Source organism: Vigna umbellata, chromosome 2, assembly GCF_029865625.1.
Source record: "Vigna umbellata cultivar VRB3 chromosome 2, Vumbellata_1.0, whole genome shotgun sequence".
Taxonomy (NCBI): Eukaryota; Viridiplantae; Streptophyta; class Magnoliopsida; order Fabales; family Fabaceae; genus Vigna; species Vigna umbellata.
Window position 1 is genome coordinate 45,223,077 of NC_142166.1, and position 27,825 is coordinate 45,250,901.

General features: G+C 27.9%; 1 protein-coding gene and 1 non-coding gene across 2 annotated transcripts; one reads left to right on the forward strand and one right to left on the reverse strand.

The window, feature by feature from the left end:
- The first annotated feature begins 489 nt into the window (after positions 1 to 489).
- On the forward strand, positions 490 to 562 carry TRNAF-GAA (transfer RNA phenylalanine (anticodon GAA)). The gene has a single exon. It is a non-coding gene; the product is annotated as a tRNA-Phe (tRNA).
- Positions 563 to 12,578: 12,016 nt separating this feature from the next.
- LOC124824843 (indole-3-pyruvate monooxygenase YUCCA6-like) lies at positions 12,579 to 16,687 on the reverse strand. The gene is made up of 4 exons (XM_047297351.2): positions 15,524 to 16,687; positions 14,542 to 14,790; positions 13,946 to 14,068; positions 12,579 to 13,833 (listed from the first exon to the last, which is right to left on the reverse strand). Exons 1-4 carry the CDS (start codon positions 16,208 to 16,210, stop codon positions 13,609 to 13,611), a joined length of 1,284 nt encoding a protein of 427 aa, XP_047153307.1. The 5' UTR covers positions 16,211 to 16,687; the 3' UTR covers positions 12,579 to 13,608.
- Between the last annotated feature and the right edge of the window lie 11,138 nt (positions 16,688 to 27,825).

The following is a 27,825-nucleotide window of genomic DNA, read 5'->3' on the forward strand; positions in this document are numbered from 1 at the left end:
TAGGAAACACCAACCTAAAACGAATTAAAAAAGTAAATAAGTTAAAATATTTGAACAAAATCATATTATTCTTCCACGTCTATTATTGAACGGGATGATCTTGAAAATAAGAAGCTTTCGTGGACCAAAGGGAAAATTTCATTTTTTTAACATATTTTCACCAGTGAATTTTCACGTCATGTTATTTTGACAAATTAAAAAAAGGGAACATTCTATATTGTTTTATTTTCTATATATTTCAGGGGAAAACAACTACTTTCATTACGCCCCTATATTATTCAATGATTTAATTAAATTCATAGCAATTTCCCCATATAATCTACTCATTATTTTACCTTAAGAGAGTTAAACCTGATTTCGTTAGAAAATAAGTCTAAAAATATTATAAAAAGAAAAAGTGTGTCAGATTTTCGTTTTCCCATAAAAGCTTTTGTTCCAATATTTTATTATATTCTTATTTATATAATGAAATGAACACACAATTCAACAGCGGGGATAGCTCAGTTGGGAGAGCGTCAGACTGAAGATCTGAAGGTCACGTGTTCGATCCACGTTCACCGCATAACCTTTAATTTTTAGTATTTTCAGTTTCTCGACTTTTTTTTTTAATTTATTTTTCAGTTCTTTCCTCTGCGAAGCCAAAAGAAAGAGTAATGATTGAAAAAGAGAAAAAAATGATAGAATGGAAGTGCATGTCAATGGTTGTTGCATCTTGCAATAGTACGAAAAGCATTAATACTTTTTTCTTTAACGTCTCTGAGATGTTGTTAGATTGATATGCAACAGCCTCACAAATTGTACTAAAAGGAAAAACAAAACAAAAAAATAATAAAAGAAGAAAGAAAATTGCGTATAGATTCAATGTGTGTGAGTGGAAACAGCAATAGAAAGTTGATGATAATTATTAAGGAGAAGTTTCTTTTTCAAGTGTTTGTCCTGAACAACCCCAAAGCTCACATTCAGTATTGTTCCCTGTTTCACCGATTTTACATTATCTCATCACTATTACACTCACATCATCGTAACTTTCCTTCAAAATCTCTGATAAACTTCTCTTTAGAACCACTCTTTCACATTTTACATTACTATTCTCCACTTTTTCATTTTTAATTCATCTTCACTTAATTTAATGCTAATATTTTCAATATATATATTAAATGTGAATCTATTCCCATACATATATTTCTCCGTACAGGAGTATTTTATAACCCTCTCATTATTCTTAATAAAATATATTTGTTTCGACCTTTCTCATGAAAACTTTTGATATCATATAATATTATTTTGGGTTAAATATGTTTTTAGTCCCTAAACTATTGGCCGTTTCTGGTTTTCGTCCCTCTTCCAAAGTAAGGTACAATTTGGTCCTCATTCTTTAGAAAAAAGTTCGTTTTAGTCCTCAAAATTTTGTTTTTAGTCCTCGTTTTAGTCCTCAAAACGTTCGTTTTTTCGACTAAAACGAACGTTTTCTAAAGATTGAGGACCAAATTGTACCTTACTTTGGAAGAGGGACGAAAACCAAAAACGGTCAATAGTTTAGGGACTAAAAATATATTTAACCCTATTATTTTTATCTCAGTTTACTATAGAGATCAAGTTATCTTCATTTCACCGTTTTGTGAAATTCAATTTAAACTGAACTAAATATGTTTTTAGTTTTAAAACTCAAATCTAAAATTAAAATTTGTTTTTATTTTAAATTTTAATATATTTTGGTTTTTAAATCTAAAACTATACTGAATATAATCTTTTTAATTCTACGTGTAAATTTTTTATATGTTAAACTATGCTTATTTATCTTTTTAAGTTTGAGAATCAAAATTGTTTCCAACTATGGGATTGAGATTCTTAATTCTCCAAACTCCGTCCAATTCTTTATAAGCACTACTTTTTCTTTATTTTATTTGGTCGTGTTAGGAAACTTGTAACAATTAATACACAATAAATATAAATTATTAATCTCGTGTATTTATAATTTTTAGTGTGAGACGTTAATTAATGAAAACATAATTTCAATCCAATAGTTAGTAATTTTGTGTTTTGCTCTAAGCTGATAATTAGTAATACTAATATCTTGTCCAAATAACTATTTGGCTTTTGACATAGATAGGATCGTACAATCCATCTCGCGAATATAACCTTATTTAAAACAAAAATAAATTATAATTTTTTTTGTTCAAAATTAAGAATAAAAAATATATTTAAATTAATTAAATATAACTAATATAATAACACTTATATAACTTACTGAAAAAATTATTAGATTTAAATTCAAACTTCATCTTATAAAGTTAGGAATAAATTTGGTTGTTGATATCTGTTTTCACCTTTCATTTTATTTTAATTAAAGTAGTTTTATTTTTGATAATTTTTTTGTCACGAAAGAAACATTCGAAAAGAGAAGATAAATGAGAAAATTTTGTTGTGATTTAAGTTGTTGTGGTGTGTTTATCTTTAGCATAAATTCTTTAGAAAAGATCCATAGTCGAAAACGACGAGTTACAAACTATTAATAAGAGAGTAAATTATGAACATGCATTTGTTTGCTCTTCCATTTTTTCTCTTTTCACTTTCCTTTCGTTTTCAAGAATCCCGTAACTTTTGGGTGTTGGGTGGTTACCAAGCATTCAAACAAATTCCAATGCATCTTTTTTTCTTCTTCACTTTCATAATATAAATACATTACTACTCTATAATTTTTTTTATATTATATTTCAAATAATATTTTTAAATATAATTTCATTACGATAGAGACACCTTCATTTATTTTTCTTATATTAAAAGGGGAAGAAAAAAATTCTTAAAATAAAGTCTTTTTGGATCTTTATCCATCATTTAGTCCACAATTTTACATATATAACATCTCGTAATCTCACACTTGATAATTCATAATTTATATATTGTAGTATTATATTTAAGGTAACATCCCTTAAGATCTCACACTTGATAAATTTATATATTGTAGCATTACATTTAAGGTAACATCCCTTAATCTCACACTTGATAAATTTATATATTGTACCATTACATTTAAGGTAACATCCCTTAATCTCACACTTGATAATTCATAGTTGATATATATATATATATATATATATATATATATATATATATATATATATATGTTTTAAACTCAGATTTCAACTATAAACTCATAAATATAATTCGAATTCTTCTAATTTATTCTTCTATCTCTTTTTTCATTGGCACCGAATCAGACGACATTCCTCAATTTGTTCCCGTATAAGGAATTATACGCACATACACAAACACAAACAAGTAGGGTGAGTTAACACGCAACCAATCATTTATAAAACATGCATAATTACTTTGATACACTCAACAAACCTCATATAATAATTATGTCAGACACCCTCATACCATCATACAACAATCGCATTATAGATACTCATCCATTACTTTGATACACTCAACAAATCTCATATAAAAATTATGTCAGACACCCTCATATCATCATACAACAATCGCATCATAGATAATCATACCATCATACAACAATCGCATCATAGATACTCATACCAGCATACAACAATCGCATCATAGATACTCATTCCACAATACCACAATTAATAATAGACACTCATCCCACAATACTTAATAGACACTCATTCCACAATACTCAATAGGCATTCATTCCACAATACCCAATAGACACTCATTCCACAATACCCAATAGACACTCATTCCGATGATATGTTGATGAGCGATCACGGGAGGTTATGCACTTGTGATGCCTTCTACTTCCTCTTACAAATACACATCCAAAATACTTCATACCATCCACAAGGTTAGTCCTCAACACTATGTCCAATACCGGCACATAGACCAGGACCTCCTGCCCCTCTCACCACATAATTCATCATTCTCTACTTGAGACTGGATGATTATTAGAGTATCAGGATAACCTCCAACTACAGGACCCTCAACATCAACATATACACAAATACCACATCATTACTGAATCTCTCAACGAGACTCATACCATGCTCATATTCCTCAACTCACATTATACTCTTACAAAATCTCCCCATAATACTCATATCATGTTCAGATGCATAAATTCAAATCCAATAAAATCCAATCATCGTAGAAATCATACAAAATGAATATATCACAAAATAAATTAACAATACTAAAATATCACCATAAATGGTCACCGGAGAAGAATCAAATGTTTGACGAATCAAACTCACCATACATGTCAGTACATATGACTAGTCACAACTTACTGGATTTGACCAGGGCTGCTCTATGATGAGGGATGTACCAACTCCGATTTTTAAGATTCCTCTATCCTACCATCACAATTATAATTCATAATTCCATATCTACCACAATAACATGAATTCATCATACATTTTCATTCCAACGAGATATATTGCCCAATAATTTAACAATACATAATCTGTTCAACAAGATTTAAGTTAAAAACTTGTCGAGTAGACTTCCAGGAAAGAGAGGTGCGTCACAATGGACAACTTAAGTACCAAGTCTTTCCTTAGCCAAAGTGTTCCTCAACTAGTTTTAACAAATTTCTTATTTACAGATTCAAAACAACAACATATAATATTAACACAGAAATTCAATATAGATAGATATATAACAAGCACCTATGTTTTTCATTAACAAATATTCACACAGAATTTCAAGACATGAATAGTAATAAAACAATACTAAATCATAATATAAAAGCTTAGAAAGGTTAGCTCCCCTATCTCTATTCCAGACTTAATCTCTTGCTCAGAATTTGTTTCCCCGAAAACCCTCCAGAACCTCTACTCTTCTTCTTGCAACTAAAAATTTCTTCCTAACTCTTTCTTCTCTATTTCTCAAGAGTTCTCACTTGATTCTTCCTCTCTTTGTGCAAAATAGTCTCCCATCTCATGGCTATTTATAGTCTAAAATTTTTACTATTCAACAATTTTTTAATATTATTTATTATTTTAATATTATTTTATTATATTAATATTTTAATCACCACTTGACATATTGGATCCCTCAATAATGCCTTAAAACATGGAGTGCTTCATCCACTATCAATTTTGAATCCATGTTCTTGAAATCACCACAATTTTTTACCAATTAAGCTACCAAAATTTCTTATTTAGCTTTCCACATTTTATTTTTACATAAACTTATTATATTTTCCATTCACAAATAAATTTATTACTACTAGTAATAAAATTATTAGTAGTATTAAAGTAAATATTTTTCATGGATCTTACAACATAAATATAAACCATCTTGATGAGAATATCTATATTTGTGCGTCCAAGATTTTATCAGCATTATCGAAATTTTTAGCTTTTTTTTATTTTTTTAAACTGTTTTTCCTAATAAATTATTTTATTTTATATATTATATTAAAAATGCTATCAAATTTACTTTTAAGATATAATCTAAAAAAATTTCTAAACAAAAATAAATCGAAAGATATTAGAATAAAATTAAATAAAACCATTCAATATTAAAACCAAAAAATAATAATTTATTAAGACCAAAAATTATATAAATATATTTGATTTGGTTTATAATTATTTAAATTAATTTTGAAAAGAAAAATATTTATTGAATATTAAGATTATTTGAACTAATAATTAGATGTAGTCAATTTAGTGGGTTAAGTGATGAGTATGAGTTGTCCCTGTATTGTAGGCAAGTGACATGGGTTGGCATGCGAAAGCCACCCTTGTAGCATCTCTATTTTCATTTCATTTTTTATTAATTAGATCAACTCATAAATTAAACTATGTTCCCTTCTTTTTAGTAATTAACACCCTCTTTAATATCTTTTACATAATTAGAGACGATGATAAAAATATTTATATATAAAATTTGAGTAATAAATGAATATTTTAAACGAATATTACAGATAATGAATAATAGATAAATTGATATTAATTTATAAAAGAGCTGAGTACAACATATTAACTTCTACAAAAGTTTATGCAAATACTATATTATTCGTTCTTACCTATATCTAATATTTATAAAAAATTAAAATTAAAATTATATTTTATTTTGTTAAATTTATTATAATTAAAGTTTAATTTAATATACATTCACTTTTTATAATTTTTTTTATATTTCAGTTTAAAAATTTATAATTTTTAAAATTGATATTCAATAGATAACAGACAAATAAATTTATTATGGATTCTCTATCTGAATCGATATCATCCATATATACTATCAACCCAATTAATATTTAATAATAATTTCTAAACATTCTCTTTCTACATTTCATATTCTTTCTCCTATACTTATCTAATATATTTGTGAAACTACATAAGATTTTTTTTCCATAAATAACTTGCATATCCCATAAATACCTTCCCCCTAACATTTAATATCTCCTCTTCTATCTTTAATTATTAATACAATTATAAGAATTAGGTGCTTTTGTTCAAATCTAAATAACTCAAAAATCATGTTTCGCAAAAATTTATTTACAAACAATCCATACAATATAGCTAAGTATTTTCGATTTATGCTCTAAATTACTTTAACACGTGAAAATGGCCTGTGGAGACTTGATTTTTATCAAATTAATTTCAATAAAATTATGTTAAGAAGTTTAATATGCATTTGAATAAAGTAAATTAAGAATATTCAGTTTTTTTAAGGTGTTAATTTATAAAGATTTACTCTTTTGGTATCATATTTTCTTCAATTTTACCTTTTAATAAATATTTATTTTTAAAAATTAAAATAATCACCATGCTGATTTTATTTCATATCGGTTTTATAAAATTTAATTATTTATAATGTATAATTTGGATAAAGGGGAATTAAGAAAACATAATTTTATTTACTTCATTTGCAACTAGTTCTATCCAATACAACCATTGCAATATTTAATTTTAAAAGAAATATATATGTCTGGCACAAATGGAATTTGACCAAACAAAAACTAAGAAGGAAAAAGTTAGTAACTTTGGTAAGAAATGAAAATTGGGGGTTTGAAAAGAAAGTGAGGAACCTAATTTTTGAAATAAAATAATAATAATAATAATAATAATGTTTAAGATTATATTGGGAAGTTGAATAAGAGGTGATTTTCCTTGACAAACATTCGAAGAAAAGCCAATCATTTGATCGAACCCTAATGATAGATTTGGACTATTGATAGATGACCTTTTCGTTGACCAATAATTATATTGCTTACTCTCTCTCATTTGATGTTGACTCTTTCCGATCACCATTCTTTTTCTCTTCAATTCAATTTTAAATAACAATAAAGTGCTTATTTGTTTCAAACTCCATTTTTCTTTAATTAAGAAATTTTCCTTCATTTTAAATTAATCAAGAGAAGCAAATGAAAAAGAAGAAAAGCTATATATTATTCCTTCCATGTGCTCTTGTATTACACCCTATAAATAATAATGAAAACATCAAATATGAGACACTTTTCCAAACAATTTAGTTTCCACAAATTTATAATTATGTATTTTATTGTCCTTTAAAATCTCACCCAATTTAGAGGAACAAATAGAAATAGAAGATGAGATTTTTTAATGTATGCATTTTCCATATTTTCCTCCCAAAACATTAAGTTAGATGAGGCAATATTAGACAACAAAAACCCTTCCTCTCATTTTTTTTTTCTAATAAAGGAAATTATTTTTAAATATTAGAAACGATAATTTTTATGATTTATTAGACATAAACGTAATTTATAATGCATTTAGTGAAAAAGAGAATTTGTTTTGGCAGAAATGTTCCCTTAGAAAATAAAAGGAAATTAGTTCATATACTTGATAAGAATAAAGAAGTGGGAAAAGAATATAAAATGGTCCATACGTAGAGGAAAATCCGGTTTAAGAGGTATTAGTCATAAACGTTGGAATCATCAATAATTTTTGCGTTTTGGACCACACATTATTAAGCACTTTTAAACCTTGAAAAACCACTATGGTCCTCAATCCTTATTAAACTGATAAAACTACCATGTGCACCATGTGTGTGTACATTTTTATACACCTTAGTAGGACCATTAAAATAATTTATATATTAAACTTAAGTTTGTCAATTTTTTTTATAGAAAATTATTAAAATATAGTTAAATATTTCACACTAACAATTAGTTGGACTACCTTAATTATAAAAAAAATTATATTTTTTTTACGTTAATTAATTGAGTGAGATTGTTTTCATGGTATTTTACGGGACAAAAAACTTAGAATGTAAGTGTTTGAATTTTCTTATTTGCAGAGAAACGTGAAGATGAATTTGTGAGAGAGGATTATTTTCCCACACCCAGAAAAAGAAAAAGAATCAGTTTAACATAAATATTTTCTCTTTTATTAGATTATATAACGTAATATAACTAATTACATCATATAATGTAATAAAATAATAAAACTAATAAAAAAATAGTAATACTCACAAGACATTATAATTTGATATTTAATTAAAATTAATTTGTAATCATAAATATAATTTAATCGAATATTTTATTTTACAAATTTTTAAAATTTTTTATATCAACCAAATTCTTAAGAAAATTATTTCTCTTCAATTTCTTTTTTCTTAATTTAACTAATCACAGTTTCCATTTTTTTCTTCCTTCCTTTTACTTTCTCATACACTCCTCATTTCAATCACGAAGAATGTATTTATTTTTAAAGCCTGAAGAAAAAGAAAGAAGCAAGGGCCAAATCTGGTGTTTTGCCTTTATTGAAATTTGATGAAGTTTTGTCAAGTGGGCATAAATAATACAAGTAGGTATTTTAGCCTCTTTACACTTTATAATTTTAAATAAAATAAAATTAATAGGATAAATACTTCATTAATTATTCACTTCACCAATCCGTTCTAATTACTATTAACAAGAGCCACCACTATAAAAAATAAGAAAAAGGAATATTACAATATTATATGCGTATGTTTTTTCTGTGTACTTTTGTACCTTCAAATTTATGTTTTGTTGTGATTCGGTATATGAATTATAGTCAAGAGAAAAAGTTATATTAAGTTTAATTATTTTTACAAAGTTGATGATATATATTCATGTCACGTGTCTATTTCAAATCTAATATTTAAAGATAATGTATATAATTTGATCCGAGAATTTCTCACCAATTTAGTTATAAGAGTATTTGACTTGAAAAGTTCACAAAATTACTCAAATCAACAATAAGGCTTTATTGATTTGAATGGATTTGGAGAGAGTGATGGAGGGAATTTGAGATGATTCAAAAGTAAATTTTTTTATGTTTATTTGAGTGGATTTGGAGGTAAGTGAGAGTGGATTTGAAAGTAAATTTTTTTAATCTGTCACATCAATCAAATCATATACTAATTCTCACAAATTTTATTTTCAAATTCACTTTCAGTTACCTCCAAATCCACTCAAATAAATAACAAAAAAAATTTACCTTCAGATCCTCTCAAATTTATTCAATAACTCTTCTCAAAATATATTCAAGTAAACAAAACTTTAAGTCAGATAATTGAATCAGTTAACATATTTGATGAATATAACATATTTATAACACCTGGATAGATAGTTATCTATTAGGAATCTAAAATTCAAAGGAATATTATGTTTTAAGGTTTTCTTATTTATGATTAGTTATTTTAATCTTTTATTAGCTGTCATAAAATGTGTTTTTAAAGCTAATATTATCAGCACCGATGTCTGCTGAATTCAAAGGAATACGATTTATGATAGTTTACTTTAATAAATAAGTTTAGCATATGAAAGAAAGGAGTGATGCATTATGATGTTAGTTGGTGGCTAAGTTGAAAGACAAGAGGGTAAGGTACGTATAAATTCTGCAACTCCGCTGTACCAATTGTTGATTTTGTTTTTGCGAATTAATTATTGCGTAAAAATGAAAGGTTTAGTTTGAATCCTGATAATTAATTTGGTTTGTTTGTTTGTGAAATGGAAGTCTGATATAGGAAGGCAGAGTATGTGATTGGGTATGCATCAGAGTCATTAATTAAATATAAATAGAAGATCAAAGGATTGAAATATGTGGTGTGAAGAATGATAAGGGGGAGTGTAAGAAATGATAAGAGGGTGGGGAATGAGAAGAATTTAAAGATGGGCCCAATCTGTGATTTTTTTAGGCAACATGTCAATTGGTATTTGGTAACCTCTCTTTTTCTTTTTTTTTTATTTCTTTTTTTGGTTGAATCAATCCTTCTGTTTGTTTTTATTAAACATAAATATGCACTGTATGTCTTCCATGTCTGCATCTGTCACACATTTATACCTTTGCCGTTTCTTCAAACATTAAAATCCACAACTTAACACCCATATGTTATGTCACACAATAATACATCACACAACTATATGCATTGTCAAATTCTCGGACATTCTTCTTCTACATTATTAGTACACATCATTATTCTCTCTTTTTCTCTCTCTCACACACATACATATATATATACACAAATATATATATTGTATGCGTGTACCATTGCTCACTTCACAGTTGTTGCATGCATGCAACACACACCAAAAGTTACCTGCATTTCATGTGGGTAACTAGGTAATATATATATTTATATATATTTAGTTTTTATTTATATAAATATGTTAAGGATTTAACTTAGATTAAACTCAAGTTACATGAAATGTTTATTACTATAGATTAAAACTATAACCGGTAAATAAAATATATATTTTTTTTTTACTTAAAGGTGCAGTTGTCTAAATCTTATTATTCGATTGTAACTTACATTACTTTCATATTATTGATACCATCTGTAACGAAACCGTCCTTGTTCTGAAAGGTTTTTTTTTTTTTCAAAATAAATTAAAATTAAAATTAAACTCGTTGTTTTTAGTAAAGTGGCACGAAATTAAGAATGATTTTATGTTGTTAATAGAATATTTCACTTATTAAATCTCAAATCAACCGTTGCTGTATAATAAACACGTGTTGTGTACATTGACTGTGTTTTGTAAATAATATTTATTACAAATTTAATTATGTTATAAGCATTTCTTTTCATAATTATTACCAAAATATTACTAGTGCTATATATATTAAATCAATAGACTTGTATTTCATGACTTGTGAATAAGTCATTATTTTACTATTTTTCCTGAATTTTAAAAAGGATATATATGTTAGCTTCTCTATCCCTATATATAATTATTAACCCTGTTTTTACCCAGTCGTAATTAAATGCTCCCAATTGAATTATTGACTTATGTTTGAGTTCCATGCATGAACATTTCCTTTATTTTGGTTATCTTTTTACTGTTTGTGAAGGATATTAACTGTGGAAGATATTTTTTATTTATTGCAAAACTGAATCAGATTTCTGAAATCAGCATTTGTCTGACTTAATGGTTGTTAACTCGGATCACTCGTAATATAAAAGAAAAAGAAAATATGTTGAAAAACTTTTTTTTGGGTCATGACAACTCTAGATAATAGTAAAATATCAAATTAAGTTATTTAATTAAAATATAAATTCAAATATTGAATAAAAAGTTAATAAAAACTGATTATAGGAAGGTGGTATAAATTTACGCCGTTAAATATAACATTATAATCCATCCGTTTGTCAAACTCCTTAATTTTAACCTATAAAAAAGGGTGTTTAAATGAGTTCAAAAAACTTATTTTAGTAAAATTGAATCTACTTTCCTCTTTATTTTGTCAGTACGTCGTATTTGATTTTCATCTATTTTAAGTAAATTCAATACAGAATTATCTTAAGAAAACATATTATTGAATTAAGGGAAAAAAATGTTTATAAATTACTTTTAATCTTCAATAAAGAAGGCGAAACTTTTTAAGTGTATTAAATCAGTACATTAGTTCGACCACTTAAATAATCATGATAGAATGTGAATACATAAAGAAAATCACAAAGAGAAAAAAAAAATGAAGAAAAGATTATTTTAAAAAAAGAAGCGATTTATGAAAAAATATATATAAAAAAAATTGTATAGTCATTCCTTTTGAGCATTATGAGGAGGCACCTAGGATGAATTATGAGTGATGTGGCTCCCTCCTCATAATGCTGAAATAACAGTAACATTATATGATATGACTGAACCTTTTTCTGACGAAGGGGTCATGTTGAGATGAGAAGTGTTGTGCTAAATTTGGACTAAAACGAGAGATATGTTGTATAATTAACGATAGCTTCTTTAGAAGAATCAATTTGGGCATTATCTATCAATCACCGAGTCCTCACAAAGGAATAATAAACAAACACAATCATCCATTTCCACTCTAACCTCCCACAATTGACACTTTGACACTGCAATGACGTTGACCCTCCATACCCTGTTACACTTTTTTCTTTTTCAGGATCCATAAATATACTTTTAGTTTTCCCTTTTTCTTATTATCATTACAACAATCACTCAGATCATATCAAATCAACGTGACTGCCTATAGTTTTATCTACTCAACTTGCACATAACAGGTAGGGTTGTGTCACACTCTAGTACACTGCACATTTTCTGACAAAACAACCTATACCCATATCAAAATCAAACCCCTTTTACAACTTAAAAGGGATATGTTTTTCCCAACGACTAAAATAAACTCTTACTGTATAATAATTTTAAATCATAGTGTAAAATGGAACGTGTATTCGTATTGTAAAAGGGTGGTTGCTGGGGATTGATGCGAAAAGCCACCACCACATATGGCTTGTTGCGTTCACTTCTCGTGGCTTGAATTGTCATGGGAGAGTCAATTTAATGAAGTTGGTGAGTTGGTAATAAATGTGATAACAAATTCTACAGCAATTCCCTGAAATTAATTGTTTCTGGCTGTTTCCAAACGCACATTCTCAAGCTTCTGCTCAAAAGCGAGAGTGGTCCTGATTCCTACTTGGAATGAAATCATTTCGACAATGAAATTGCATGGAAGTGGTAATCAAAATGGTACACAATCTAGCACTTCATCCCAAGCTAAAACTTTTTTTCCCCTCTCGTTTCATTAGCTTTTGCTCTTTTTCTCCCAAGTTTACTTACAAAATACAGAAACATAACCCAAGCCAAACTTTTTAAGCGAACCAAAAAACAACACAAAATCTCATACTCTATTTTCCTAAGAAAAAGGGAAAGAAAAAACAAGAGGGAATATAGGTTAAACTGAAATCTCAGCTTTTTCAACCATTTCCTTTTACTCTGTTTTTCTCACTTTCTCTCTTGTAAGTCAAACCTACTCAAGGAAAAAAAAAATTGCAATGTACAAAACGTACATAAACCAAGGACCTAATCTAGGTCCCCCCCAACGAAAAATCCACCCTCTTTCTTTCTTCGAATTCAATTCAATTTCTTATTCTCTCAACTCCAAACGATTCCATCAAAATTAGGCTGAAGGGCATCAAAGTAAAATCCCAAATTTTGCATTTTGCCCACTTCACCCATGCGTGGGATATTTGAGGAGGAACATCATTTTGGAATTAGAATTGAACACATATGATAGCGTAATACCACCGAAATCCTCCGTTCCCATTCAAGTACCAACTTCAATCTCTTCCTCAATAAATGTCTTCTCATTTTTGCCTCTTAGCCAAACCCAAATTCTCTTTCTTCCATGAAGCTCTTCTCTTGTAATTTGTGTTTGCACTCAGCCAAAACCAAACCGGTGGCCACTATGAATTTGGTTGCGGCAAGTGTGAGCGCGCAAAAGCTGTTCGATGATTTGCCTCGGCTTCGAAACACCGTTCAATGTCTTGAGCTATTCTCTTTGCATCCATGGATGCACCGAGCAGTCCCTTTTTGGTAAAACCCACAGCATAGAGACCATTTTTACCTTTCCACCCATTCGGAAATGGCGTCATAGGGTACCCATCTTCCTTCGAGAACATATCTTCTTCCTACACAATTTAAGTGCATTATTTTAGAATTTTTTGAGTCACTGAAATAAAAAAAAAAAAACATGTTGTATTTAATACAAGAAGAAGAACGGGTAAGTGTCATGTGTCACACCTTAAGCCAATAGGGCACATTGCTTTTGTAACCAGTCGCCAATATGATTGCATCATAATTCTCTGTCCTTCCATCCACAAATTCCACTGTGTGACGTTTAAGCCGCTTAATCCCTGGACGCACCTACACCAATTTTCAGTTCCACATTCAGATTTCAATTGCGCCTTCGTATCAAACAACCAATCTAACCAAGAAAATAATTAACCCCACCCAACGCAATCAAAACAATCATTAGCGATTTGAGATTTTGTGATTAGTGATTAGTGAACGCATTTTGTCGAGTAGCTTTCGGATATTTGTCATTAAACAACCCAAAAAATATACTCTAAAATAAAACCTTGTGCTTTCCGCGCACGATTTGATTGGAAACGTACAATGATTATGCAAAACCAAAATCTAAAGATGGGAACACAATAAGGGGTGGTTTAATTATTTATGCAGCACTCGATGAAAAGCAAAATAAAAGAAAAAAAAAATTAGGTAACAGCACCATTTAGAAAAAGCAAGCAAGTAAGTAAATAAGATGTTTGTTGCGGTGTGAGGAGGATTGAGATTAAAATGGAAAGTTGAAATTGATTTGATAAAAAGGGAAGTACCTTAATGTCTCCACCTTTAATCTTGGCAAGGGTACCCACATCTAGCACAGGGGTCTTTCCTGACATGTTTTTGAGTTCGAGGGGACCCAAACACGGTCGATCCAATCCCAATTCAGAAGTGTCACCCAGCATCAGCCATGACACCATTAGCAAGAATCGATCGACAAGTCGCATGGGTAACCATTTCAGCAACCACATGGACAACCCGAAAGTTGATTTTCCCAGCATCTCTCGTGGTAGGACGTGTACCTTAACCAAACCAAACACACAACAATTTTTCATCTTAGTCACCACAGTAACAAAATCAATAATGTCTTTTGGGAAAGCAGTTGCAAATATAGAAATAGGAGATAAAGAATTTGGTGCCCAAAACAATGGAAAAATCACTCATCACTCATCACACTCACACTCACACCTATGATGCGCATGCTCGATTAAATAATTAAAAAACCAGGAAAGTGCAAGATCGAGTTTTAGCTTTTAAGACTTGTGTTCATCAAAAGAATACTGTTTGTTTTTAGCAATCCATTGGAACTTGAAGCCGGGTGATGCAAAGTTTGTAATTTGTGTATGTGTGAGGAGAGCAAGAAAACCAAAATTTGTGGACTGAGTAATGAACTTCTTTATTGTTTTGCTTGCAAATTCCTTTTTTCTGATTGCAGTGAGTGGTGTGAGAGTTTATATAGGAACCGTGAGCATTATATTTTATGGAATTTTTGCATGAGAAAAGGAAAAGAAATTAAAAAACCCCATCTAAGGTTTTGCAAGCGAAACATGACAAAAGTCGCAACACAACAACACGAGATTTAAAAAGCGGAAATCAGAAAAGTGCGCGTCTTGTTGCGAAGGAAAGTTTCTCATATTAAATCAGAAATTAATTCCAAGTAAGAAGGGACATGAACTTTGGGAAAGAAAAAGCTTGTACATTTTTTTTTCATAATCATTTTTTATTTTTAGAGGGAAAGAGATTCGGAGTTCTTACTGTGTCTCTGACGACAAGTGAAGGAGTAGCATTATGGTTGCAAAGATCCAAGCAAACCTCCATGCCAGAATTTCCACACCCCACCACCAAAACCCTTTTCTCTCTGAACTCTTCTCCACTCTTATACAAACTCGTGTGTCTTATGGGCGCGCCAAACTCTTCAACCCCTTCGATATCCGGCACCACCGCCTCGGCATTCTCGCCGGTGGCCACGATCAGCCACCGGCACAAGTACTCCGTGGTGTTCTCCCCCTTGTCGGCGGTCTTGACCCGCCACAGCGCGAGTTTGGCGTCAAACTCTGCATGCTTCACCATCTCATTGAAGGTTGGCTTAATCTTGAAGGTTTGCGCGTAAGTTTCCAAGTACTTGACGAACTGCTGCTTGGAAGGGTATGTGGGGAAGTGAGAAGGGAAGGGCATGAAGGGAAGCTCGCAGAATTGCTTTGGTAGGTGAAGGCGCAGGCGATCATAAGTCTTGAGCTGCCACAGAGAAGCTATGCAATTGGATCTTTCTAGAATCACGCTTTCGATGTTTTTCTGTCTCAGACACGCTGCTGCTGCAAGCCCCGATGGCCCAGCTCCTACTATCACGGGCCCTTCAACCCACACCGTTGTAGAAGACGATGCCTTGTTGAACAAAGGGTCATGCGCTTGCTTTCCCTCTATTTCTCTCATGCAATAGTCCATCAAGAATGCAATGAACAACCAACAAAACCAACCAAACAACAAACAACAAAACAACAATTCACTTCTATACCAGTATCTCACTCTCTGTACTGAACTTTCAGACTCAGAAAATGAAAACTGTATCTGCAATAACTCAGTATTTCCAAGAATCAGTCTTTCTGACCCCAGAGTCAGGTGAAGTTTGAAACACAAAGAGATGGGTAACAAGAAATCTCTCTCTCTCTCTCTCTCTCTCTAACTCTTTCTAGTCTTGGCTTGAAGAAGAATTAGGGTGAGTGGAATGGTAATTTTTTGGAGGCTTATGTAAAGAAGGATTACACTTGTGTGAAAAAAAAATTCCCGTGAAAATTGGATGGATTAAGAGGATGTTATCCAGTAGCAAGAATTATAATTTCTTCTCCCACTAAGTGTGTTATATGGTTGAATATGGAAGAGAGTTAAGCGCGAGGATGAGCACCAACTACGGGGCTATATCAGCATTCATCACAGAGAGAGACTGAGAAGGATGGAGATATATATATATATATATATATATATATATATATATATATATATATATATATAACATATATATATATATATATGTGTGTGTATATATATATATATATATTCCTATTGCTTGATAGAAAGAATTTATATGGACGAAATCCAAGTGGTAAAAACAGAAGCAAAGATGGTAGGGACAATTTTTATATAATAGTTAAGTGTGTGTGTGTGTTGTTATTGAATTTAAGTAAATAAATGCACATAGTTTTGGTGGCAAATTAAAGTTGGAAATGGAAGGGAAATTTACAGATTTAACCTCGCATCATGAAGAAGTACGTCACTGTGTTCGTCAATATTGATTAGGGAAGATTTTGATTAACAGTGAGTGGATTGAAGAGAATGATTATTCGTTGTGAATTGGTTAGCAAAAATCGAGGGTTTGTTTTAAACAGAGAAAAATCTAGAAATAATAAGTTGGGGAATGTGGACTGACTCAGCTTCACCTGGGTCGTTCGTAAATTCTATCCAATGTGTAACCACGCACTATATTTTCTCTCTTTTTTTTCTCACTCCCATTATATATAACAGATTCAAAATTTATACTGTAAAATCATTTTACCATTTTTTATACCAGTTAATTCATTTCTATTATTTCTAATTATGAAATAAAATCCTTTTATAATTACATTTCGGATTCTTTTAATTTCTTGTAGTTTGATTTCATATATTCAACCAGTCATCATCCTGTGATTATAAAGTTTTTAATTCCTGCAATTACAGAATTTTTAATTACTTCCTTTTGTTATCTTCGCTAAAAAAAAGGGCATAAAATCAGACTCTATTTATTTCATTTTTTTATGTTTATTTATATTTTAAAATATTTATCATTAACATTTTATGTTTTTTTTTAATTAGAAGGGATTAAGCTTGGTATAAGATAAGTTGGTTCATTAATTAAGACCGTATTTACTTATCGGGAAAGAAACAAACACGACGAGAATATACAAGAAATAAGTTGAAGAAAAAACAGATAAACAATAAAAGTAAACATTTAAATGTTTGGAAATGTATAAATATGTAAGAAACAATTTTAGTGAATAAATTGAATCAAACGGGTCGACAAGGGTTAAAGTCTATTCAAAATAAGCTAACATTTAAAAAAATAAAATAAAAAGTTAGAGTAATATTCGTTATTTGTTATAACGACTTAAAAAATATCTATAAAAAAATCTTTATCATTTTATTATATATATATATATATATATATATATATAATATTATCGTATATTATTGAATCTTAAGCCTAAATATTATTGTATATTTGAATTTTATCTGTATTTTGAATGTTAAAAACTTATAGATACTATTTTTATCGGTGCGCCTAGTGAACCTTGCAGTAGTTTTTTACTGGTTCCAATTTTCAAAACATAGAGAAATAAAAATAAAATATTTTAAATTTTGTGTATTGATTTAATAGAAAATAAGAAATAAAATGAACAAAATATAAAAGACTCTTTTACTTTCTACCTTCTTTTATTCTTTAACCAAACAAATGAAAATAATTTTCTTTCCCCCATTCTCTCTAAAAGCTCCATTGAAAGAAGGTGTGAGCCAGTTTAATCTACTTAAAATTTTCACAATCTTTCCATGATTTGAACAGGAAAATCACTCATTTTGTTATCTTCAAATATAAAAGATATATAATCCTGACTAATTTTATCTCATTTTAAATTATTTATAAAATATATTTTAAGAGATATTTTATTTCCAATGACAATTTTTGGAAAGAAATTTTAACGAGTATTTTTAACGAATTTAGTAAATTGTATAATATTAAAGTAAATGGTGTTAACATTTAAGGTATATTTAATATTCTTTAACTAATTAATATATCTCCTTATTAATGTAATATAAGTTGGATATTTAAAAAAAAACACTAAGTGCATCACCAACATAATTTGCTTCAATATATAAATCTATTCTTTTATAAAAGTTTGAATTTAATTTAATCTATAAAACCAAAGATAAAATTTATATCTATTTATATATAATAAATTCGTCTCCAACATAAATCATCATCATGCATGTTATTTATATTCAGCATACATTACTCACAATTAAGTAGGTTTTACACATTAAAGGACTCAACAGAAACACAATTTAGTCAAATAATTCGAATCAAAAAATTTAATGATGTTGTCTCTTGTTTTGAAATGACTTCACATCTTGTTATGTTATGTGTTTTAATTTAATGTTTGTGTTTTGAAATAAGTTTACATTAGTTGTCTGAATACTTGATTCATTAAAATGTGTTCTCTCTTTTTTAACGTGGCCAAATTCGATATCCAATGTGGATCTGTTTGTCCTTGAGGAAAAATATGGTGTGTTGTTGAAAGTGTTGTGTGCATTTATTTATGTTGTGAGTGGTTCAGTGATGATGATCATGATCACAGTGAAGTAGACACAGATTTCTTTGGATACAGATAGATAGATAATTGAGAAAGTGTGTATGGTAAGAATGATAATAGAAAGAGAGAAAAAAAATACACCATTTAACAAGTCATTTTAAAAAATGTTTTGATGATTAAAAAGCTTAAACTTTCTATATATAAAATAATAAAATGTGTGTAAAAATATATTAAATCTAAAAATAAGACGACCTTAATATAAATAGGGCAGTGGAAGCATTAATGGCATAATTTTGTTGAGAGTAGAGAGTAGGTGAGACAGGGATAGGGCCTATTCTCCGTAGTCCTTTGAGGTTGACAATTCTCACCCTAAATATTCTCACACTTTACTCTTCATTTCAGCTTTCCAATTAATTACTTCTGCCATTGTTTTAGGGTAGGCCAATTATGTGTTCTATTAATCAATCAACCCTTCACTTCTTCAAAAATTCTTAGATCATCCATTTTTGGAAAAAACTATCATTTCTGCTTATCTCATGCCTCCAGTTCATAATGGATTCCAACAAACAATTGTTTTTAGAAATTTGAGTGCAGTAATTAAGATAAATAATATATAAAAAGAAAAATATAAAAAAGTTATTGTTTTAAAATTTTGGATTAAAAATATAATTATGTATATATGATTAGCTAATGAATGGGATTCGTCATTTTGAAAATTTAAGTCACTTTAAGTCTTATATTGAATTTATACGAGATAATTGATTAATTGTTGACCTTATCTTTAATATGTTAAGATTGAAGCGGGAATATAGTTGAAGAAAAATGTTTTTATCTTTTCTTTCAGTTCTATTACGAAAAATGCAATTAAAGAAATAAAGTAGTATTGTGATATCCTATCTTGATTCAACAATTTATGTGAAGAACTTAATCAACATATAGAAATGAAAATTCACAATGTATTGTATATAATTTTTTAGTCAATAAGGCATACCGATTAATGAAGTGTTGATTGATTAATAAGTCGATCGTCTTGATTAGATTAACCGGCAAGACCGACCGAATGTAGATAAAAGTCAAATTAACACTTAACCAATTATAACTAATAATCAATTAATTAATGTTGATTGAGTCATGATTAAGCCATCAAAAAGATAAAACTCATAACAACTGTCATAAATAAAAGTATAAAACATGTTGTTTACACCATTTACTACGACACTTAACACCTTTTTATTTTATAATATACTGATTTTAACATCAGAATACATTTTACATATATCATTCATACAACGAATGACTTAAAAAATCAAATAAATAAAAGATAAAAATGATATAAAACAAAAATTAAAACAACTATCTTAAAGTTTTAGGATAAAAATAATGTTATTTATGACCTATATATCACTCAAATTCACAACGTTTCTAATTTCATACTCTATCTCTGTCCTTCAGAAACAATAATGCATGTGAAGGTGGTTCAGTGTTTTTTTTAATAGCATGCAAAGGGTTTTTATAATTTGTTGGTTGTATGCCTATAGTTAAAATTAGGGTTGTATGCTATGCAACCTAGAATAAATGGATCCGTTTCATTCTTGCCAAATTAGTTTTTTTCTTTCTGAATTTGGGTTTGGTTTTATCATTTGTCTTTCTGGAATACGTTGATATGATGTTTAACCTCAGAATTAATTAACCTTTTTCCAAATAAAAGAGAGTGGTGAATATTTTATAACGAAATTATTGGTACCCACCTAACAATTTTCTTAGAAATAATTGGAAGTATTACACTACATTTTCTGACAAATATGACACATCGAAGTAATGCTAACTTTAATTTTAGCATCTTTTTATCAGATATATACGAATACCTTACAACGGTACCAACAAGTACACCTAGTTTCATTTCAACATTTTCAGATACTCATTTATTCTTATAAGAATTCTTATATAGGAATATTCTATTGTGACAATTAAGAAGCTATCAACGCTAATTTACACTTTTTACAAACCAAGACACAAAAGTAATAAATAAATAAATCAAAATTGAATACTAAAAACTTAATCCACCTCACTCCAAATAAAGTTATGTTAGGTATAAATAAAACCTTTGAAATCTATCCTAATACCTCAAGTCCATCGAAAATTTATTAAAAAATAAAATAAAATAAAAAATATAAAATGTACATATTCAATCCATAAAATATGTTAAGTCATAAGATCTAACAAGACTTATTCAATTTTTAACATAATTTGTCTTCTTTATTTTACACTTTATCTAGTTATTATATTTCATCATGTTTTAACAATTACTTGACACAATCAAATAAAATACATAAATAAAATAATACAATCATAAGCTTTTACACTTATTTTAACACTGTTTTTTTTTCTTTGTAAATACTAAAGTTATAATGACTATTTTACACTTATAGTTGTGAAATATTGTTTTTTTGTGTTAAATAATTTTTTCCCATAAAAAAATTTCTCATTATATTTCTCTATTTTTATTTTATTTCTTAAGTGGTTTAGAAAAACTTCTGGAATGATATATGGTTTAGATGGATTTTACTATTTTTTATGTGAAGACAGTAAAAATTTTCACCCTCTACAAAAGTTTCATTATAACATTTATATAAAATTAAATTTGATTTAAATTTAAAAAAAAATAAAAGTATTCCATTAAAAAAATAAAATCAGACTAAATTAAATTAAATATAAAAAAACTGAATTAAATATAAGATATTAACATGTAAAATTATTATTGTCACGTAATACTCTTATTTTCACCTGAAAGTAATTTGCAAAAATTCAAAGAATAAAAAATAAAGAAGCAACGTGTCTTTTTGTTATTGGAAAATAAAATATTACAAAAATGCCATGGAAATTTTGAAAAACTGTATGAGAGATACGTGAGTAAAAGAAAAATAATGAAAAAGTAAGTGACAAAATACAATCAGAAAGCAATACAAAAGGAAAATGATTTGGGATGAAAATAAAATCTCTATATAACTAATAGTCTCGTTTTCAATAATAATCGATGCAGAAAATAATTAATTTAAATATACTAAAGTAAACGTATCCACGACTATGCTTATATGTATGTATTTTTAAATATAATGAAATGTTAAAAAACAGTGAGTAATTTTATTTTTATAATTTCTTAAATTCACTTAATTTGATTTGTAAAGGATACAATAAAATATTAAAAATATTAGAAAGTAATGAATAATTAATAAAAAAATTAATGACGTATAATTATCTAAGTCTTTATATATATATATATATATATATATATATATATATATATATATATACGAAGAAAAAAGTATTTAAAATATATATTCAATTACATTTATTTGAAATATTTGTAAGAATAAAACTATGGAACTTTAACTTTTAAAATCAACGATATTTCTTGTGCCATAACTGATTGCAATACTTAAAGTCAGGAACAATAATAAAAAAAATACAAAATAAAATATTATTATATCTACAATTAAAATTGATAATAGTATAATTGATAAAATGGAGAAAAACAATTTTTTTAATCAGTATGAAAATTAAATTATAATAATTTTATTTTGCTATTATAGTAAGAGAATGGGAAAAATATAATCGAAAAAAATATTCAATTTTTTTAATAAAAATAATAAAAATTACTCGTTTTATATTAATAGTAAGATGATGGAATAATTGTAAATATTCCAATTAAAAATATTAAACTAAAAGTTATTAAAAATAATAAACTCAGTATACAAAATATTTAGAATAAATTCAATTAAAAATATACCCTAATTATAATCAATGAAAACATGTGCAATTATGATAAAAATATATATTCAATATCTTTTTAATGAAAATAATAAAGATAATTTTCTGTTTTATTTTGATATAAAAATAATAATAAAATGATAAAATACTTATAAATACTCGATAAAAAAATATTCAAGAGAGATTTAATAAAAAATATTGAAATATATCATAAACTTAAAATTTAATTAAAGAAAAAAAAAGAACTAACTGAGAAACAAACTTAAATATAATTAGTGAAATAATGCATAATAGTGATGGAATTAAATGGGCTGGAAACTATAAATGAAAAGAAAAAGTTAATGGTATGCTTGGTAACGTGGAGACTAATTAAACCTCATAAACTAAAACCCATGCAAACAGGTTTGAAAATGATAGAGTTAATACCGTGTTTAATAACAGGAGTTAGTCTATTTCAAATGAGAACTGAAATTAGAATCAACCCTAATCTATAAACCTATTCTTAATATTCTATTAATTTCTTTTTTGTGGAAGATTTTTTCTAGTTCCTAGTAAATTGGTTAGGTGAAAAGGTAGGACGGGGTGTTAGCTTCTACGGTGGGGCCCACGAAAAGTTAGATCCAAAAGCCCAAATCAACCAATAAACTGGGCTTCTTCATCCATGCGGGCTCGCCGGTGGGCTCCAACAGAACTTATTCAGCACAATTTTATTTACGCCACAAAAGTGAAAACCCCACGCCAACTCTAGCGCGTGCGAGCCTACACTATATTTCCATTAAACTATTACTACATGTAAAAGAGTCTCAATAAATACTAAAAAATTAGATAGTATATGTATGATTAATGTAGATGTTACATCATAAGTCATTATAGCCTTTGACTGATTTAATTTTATAATAATTATTACAGAAGTCATATCCAAAGTTATTTTTCATTTAGATATTTATTGGACACCACGTTCTTAAAGTTTAATTTGTAGTTTAGTTTTTATATTTGATTTTGATTTATTTTTATTTTTATATTTACTTTTTCATTTAATTGACTATAATTTTTTTTATTAGAGTCAACTAGAGATCTTTTCGTTAAATTGTTGTGAACATCGTTTGAAAAATAATCCCGATGTGTGAGTCTAATAAAAAAATTAATTATTACTTTGATTTTTTTTATTCAATTAGGTCTTTATGATACATCGATGAGTATAAAAGTAAAAACAAAACATAAAAACAATGATACAGCAGTTAATATAAGTAAAAAAAACGTAACTCACGGGTAAAACAACTTAAATAAGTGATTTTGAATATATAAAATAGGGAAGAAAAATATGATTCCATTATTTACCTTGATGACAAGAGGATGACGCGTATTAGCATTGGAGAAAATAAGAATCTGTCTTACCGGAACTAATGATTGTTTAATTAAATATTTTGCGCCTACTTTACCTAAGAACAATTAATATTGTCGCATTAACTTAGTTTATTTACAAGAATTTGGTAGGTTTATTACAACGTACTCCACATAAAAGCAGTGAGAGGCTTAAAATTATTTAATTAATTTTCATACGCAACCTTTTTAGGTGATCCCAGAGAATGCATATCCAGATACATAGCACACACACTTAATGGTGTTAATAAGCTATAATGACTTAAAACGTTCATGCGGGTAATTGTTGCACTCATATCCAACAAAAAATATATTCAATTAGGTTTAGGTCCAGTGCGATTTTATTCAATTCAATCCACCTAATTCTATTTTTAGCCTTCATAATAATTGTAATTATGCTTTATCAATGCATGTTTTAAGAGGTTAAAAGTGATTGCGCTCATAATTATGTGTGCAAATCAAATCAGCGTGCGCATTCTTGTACTTTAAGAGGGTTTAAGTAATTTTATATTGCTCTTGCCTTCAACTTCACTTTGCTTATGCATTAAAAACCGAAAGCACAACAAGATTATGATCCTAAATACTATTTATTATCTTAATTACTAGTGAAACATCATAACAAATTGCATCTAATCATCATACAATTTAGTGGGGACGTGAGCAAAGGCTTGTAAAGCTGGTGGCTGCACAAAGTAGAATATCAAAATGGGTCTCACCACTTTAATATTCAATTAGCTAAACTAGTTTCCTTTCATTTACATATTAGGTTACACTCAACACAATTTTATATTCAATTATAAACAGAAAATCCATCGTCTTATCTCTAGAATCTCCAATATTGTTGTAAAAAATGTTTTGGTATTTTTTAAATGATTTTATTCATAACCAATTAATAATCAAATTCTTCAATGTTTTTTTAAGAATCCAATTATTCTAATAATACATGACTAAGAAAAATTGTGTTGTATAGAAACTGACAAAACAATATTTTCTGAGACGTGTAGTGTCGTTGTCTTTAAGAACTTATCCGCGGTGTAACACGCAAGTCTCACAGGATACAACAAGAACTTTCCAAAATATTTTTAAGGATCTCTACAAAGAGTATAAAAAATAACCTATAATATTTTTAGAAGAGAAAAAGAGCTAAAGGATGAAACTAAGAAGAAAGGAATATGAGAAAGACTGATTTCCAGTGTGTCTTGGAATGAGAGAAGAGTTCTCTATTTATAAAGCTAGGAAAGAATTTTAATTTATTACACGTCTCAAGAAATACTTTTTTGTCAGCTTTTATATAACAAATTGTAACAACTTAATAAATAATTTCCTTATTTTTGTTTCTCTTTTCATTGAAGTCTCAACTAAACTTTATCAATTATGGTGTTATTTCAATACTAATAGTCTCACATTGTTTAGAAGTTGAGATCTAAAATAGTATAAATTCTTATTGTTTATTCTACATTTTGCGGTGTTTTTTAAGAATAAAATTGTAACAAAGTTTCACGCTCTAAAACGGATAATACCACGATTGTAATGTGATTGTGATGTTACTTCTCATTTAATAGTCTTACCTTACTTATAAGTCGATACCTATGATAATTTAAAATATTCATTTTTTCTTTTTCATTTTAAGGTGACTTTTAATGACAAAATTGTGACGAAGTTTCACACTCTAAAACGAATAATACCATACAAATATATGATGATTGATTATAAAGATGTCACTCGATAAACTTGGAACGGAAACATGTGGTATGCAAGTTCTCCACTTCAACTTCACTAATTATGTTTCTTTGACTTTTATTTTGTTAAACCAAACATGTTGTATAAACGTAAGGATAAAAAAGAGTTTAAAGTAATGTTAATGAAGAGAGAAAATGTGGCATCCAGTGTAACAACCATGCATGCGCGACGAAAGCAATAACTTCATTATGAAGTTTCTGAATTAAGGATGCATGTCACTTTTTAGCACCGTAACATTTTTGTTATTGATATAATAATAATAATAATAATAATAATAATAATAGTTATTATTAATTAGTATGAGTTGTTTTGTAAAGGTTGAGAAGATGCTTTTAGAGGGAAAGTAGGAGGAAGGAACATTTGATTTTGATAGTTCATTAAGAAAGAAAGATGAAATGAAAGGTATAATATGTCGCTTTTTAAACTCGTGTGTGAGTATTGTTTAAGGCACAAAGAAATCGAATGTCTTGTTCTTGCTTAGTCTTTTTCCTTTTTCCATGCTTTTCCATTTCCACTTTTTTAAATCATTAACATGTTTGCATCTAACTATGGAATTCTGTCTTCTTTTCAATTATGCATTGCTCTCTTCTTTTTCTTTTCCACACACCAAAAGCCAACAACAATGGACTCCATGTTAACAATTTTTTAACAATTTTTTGGATATTCATATGGAAAATAGCAATGATTACAATACATATAAATTATATATCCTTTTCATTTTCCTTAATTATCCAAAAGTTATGTTCTTATGTTTTGTATAAACACTCCTTCAAACTACTATTTACGTAAAGATTTTTCTTGTAAGAAAATGGGTTTCTCTATTTTTCCTTTTAATATTCAGTGAAGATTGATGGTTTTTTTTTTCTTTGATCGTTTTATTTTTCAAATTACCTGATGCAACTTCTCCAGTTTGTGATCCCATTATATTGAATGTTTTCTCTTATTTTCAAAAAGTTGCATGGTTTCCTTTGAGATGAGATTCAATTATAATTTTCAAGTTGAACGATTGAAATTATATTAGTTTAAAGGAGGTGGATCTAACTTGTAGAACAAAAAAAGTCTAAAGTGTAATGGAATTAAGTTTTTAAGTTGTGTGTTTGGTTAGAGTTCTGCAATTTTTAGGAAATTTAAAATTATTAAATTTGATAAAAAAAATTATTTTTTAAATGCTTATTTTGGATATAAACAAATATAATTATTAAAATTACTTGGAGAATTTTTTTAATTATTATCAAATGCAAAAATTCATATTAGTATTCAACAATATTTAGTAATAAAAAAATATTAGTCAGTAATATGTTTTTATATTTTTCAAGAAATTGTTTAAAAAACTTATAAATTTTGTGTCTCAATTATAAATAAAATAATTTTATAATATATAAGTGAATGTATCATTATTTTATGAGTTTTGATTTATTAAATTTAAATTTATTTCTTAAAACCTAGAAAAGTCATAACTTGATCTCATAATCTATAGTTTACAAATCAAATATGTCATTACGAAGTTAACTAAAAATGATTTATCTAATTAAATTTGATATAAGAAATGGTAACAAACCTTTCCACATGCATATGAAATAAGAAAAAGAATGTCTGGGATAAAAGGGAAAATAAAATTTTACTTTGAAAAAAACGTTGATCAGTCTAATATATAAAACGATGATAATTATGAAGTTGGCGAATTTAGAAAAAATAAGTTTAAAGAGATGATGAAATTGATAAACGAATAACTAAATAACTAATATATGGTTTGATACTCAGGATAATATAACCAATAAAAAACTTAAATTAGTGGTATAATCAATATTATGATCTTAATTGTGAAACGCATTA

What these genes read in the sequence shown, in the direction of transcription:
- LOC124824843 (XM_047297351.2), bottom strand. Translation starts at nt 16,210, where the DNA reads ATGGACTATTGCATGAGAGAAATAGAGGGAAAGCAAGCGCATGACCCT. An exon ending in CACTTGTCGTCAGAGACACA is followed by an intron (nt 14,791 to 15,523) that starts GTAAGAACTCCG and finishes GGTTTGGTTAAG; the next exon opens with GTACACGTCCTACCACGAGA. An exon ending in ATGTGCCCTATTGGCTTAAG is followed by an intron (nt 13,834 to 13,945) that starts GTGTGACACATG and finishes TAAATTGTGTAG; the next exon opens with GAAGAAGATATGTTCTCGAA.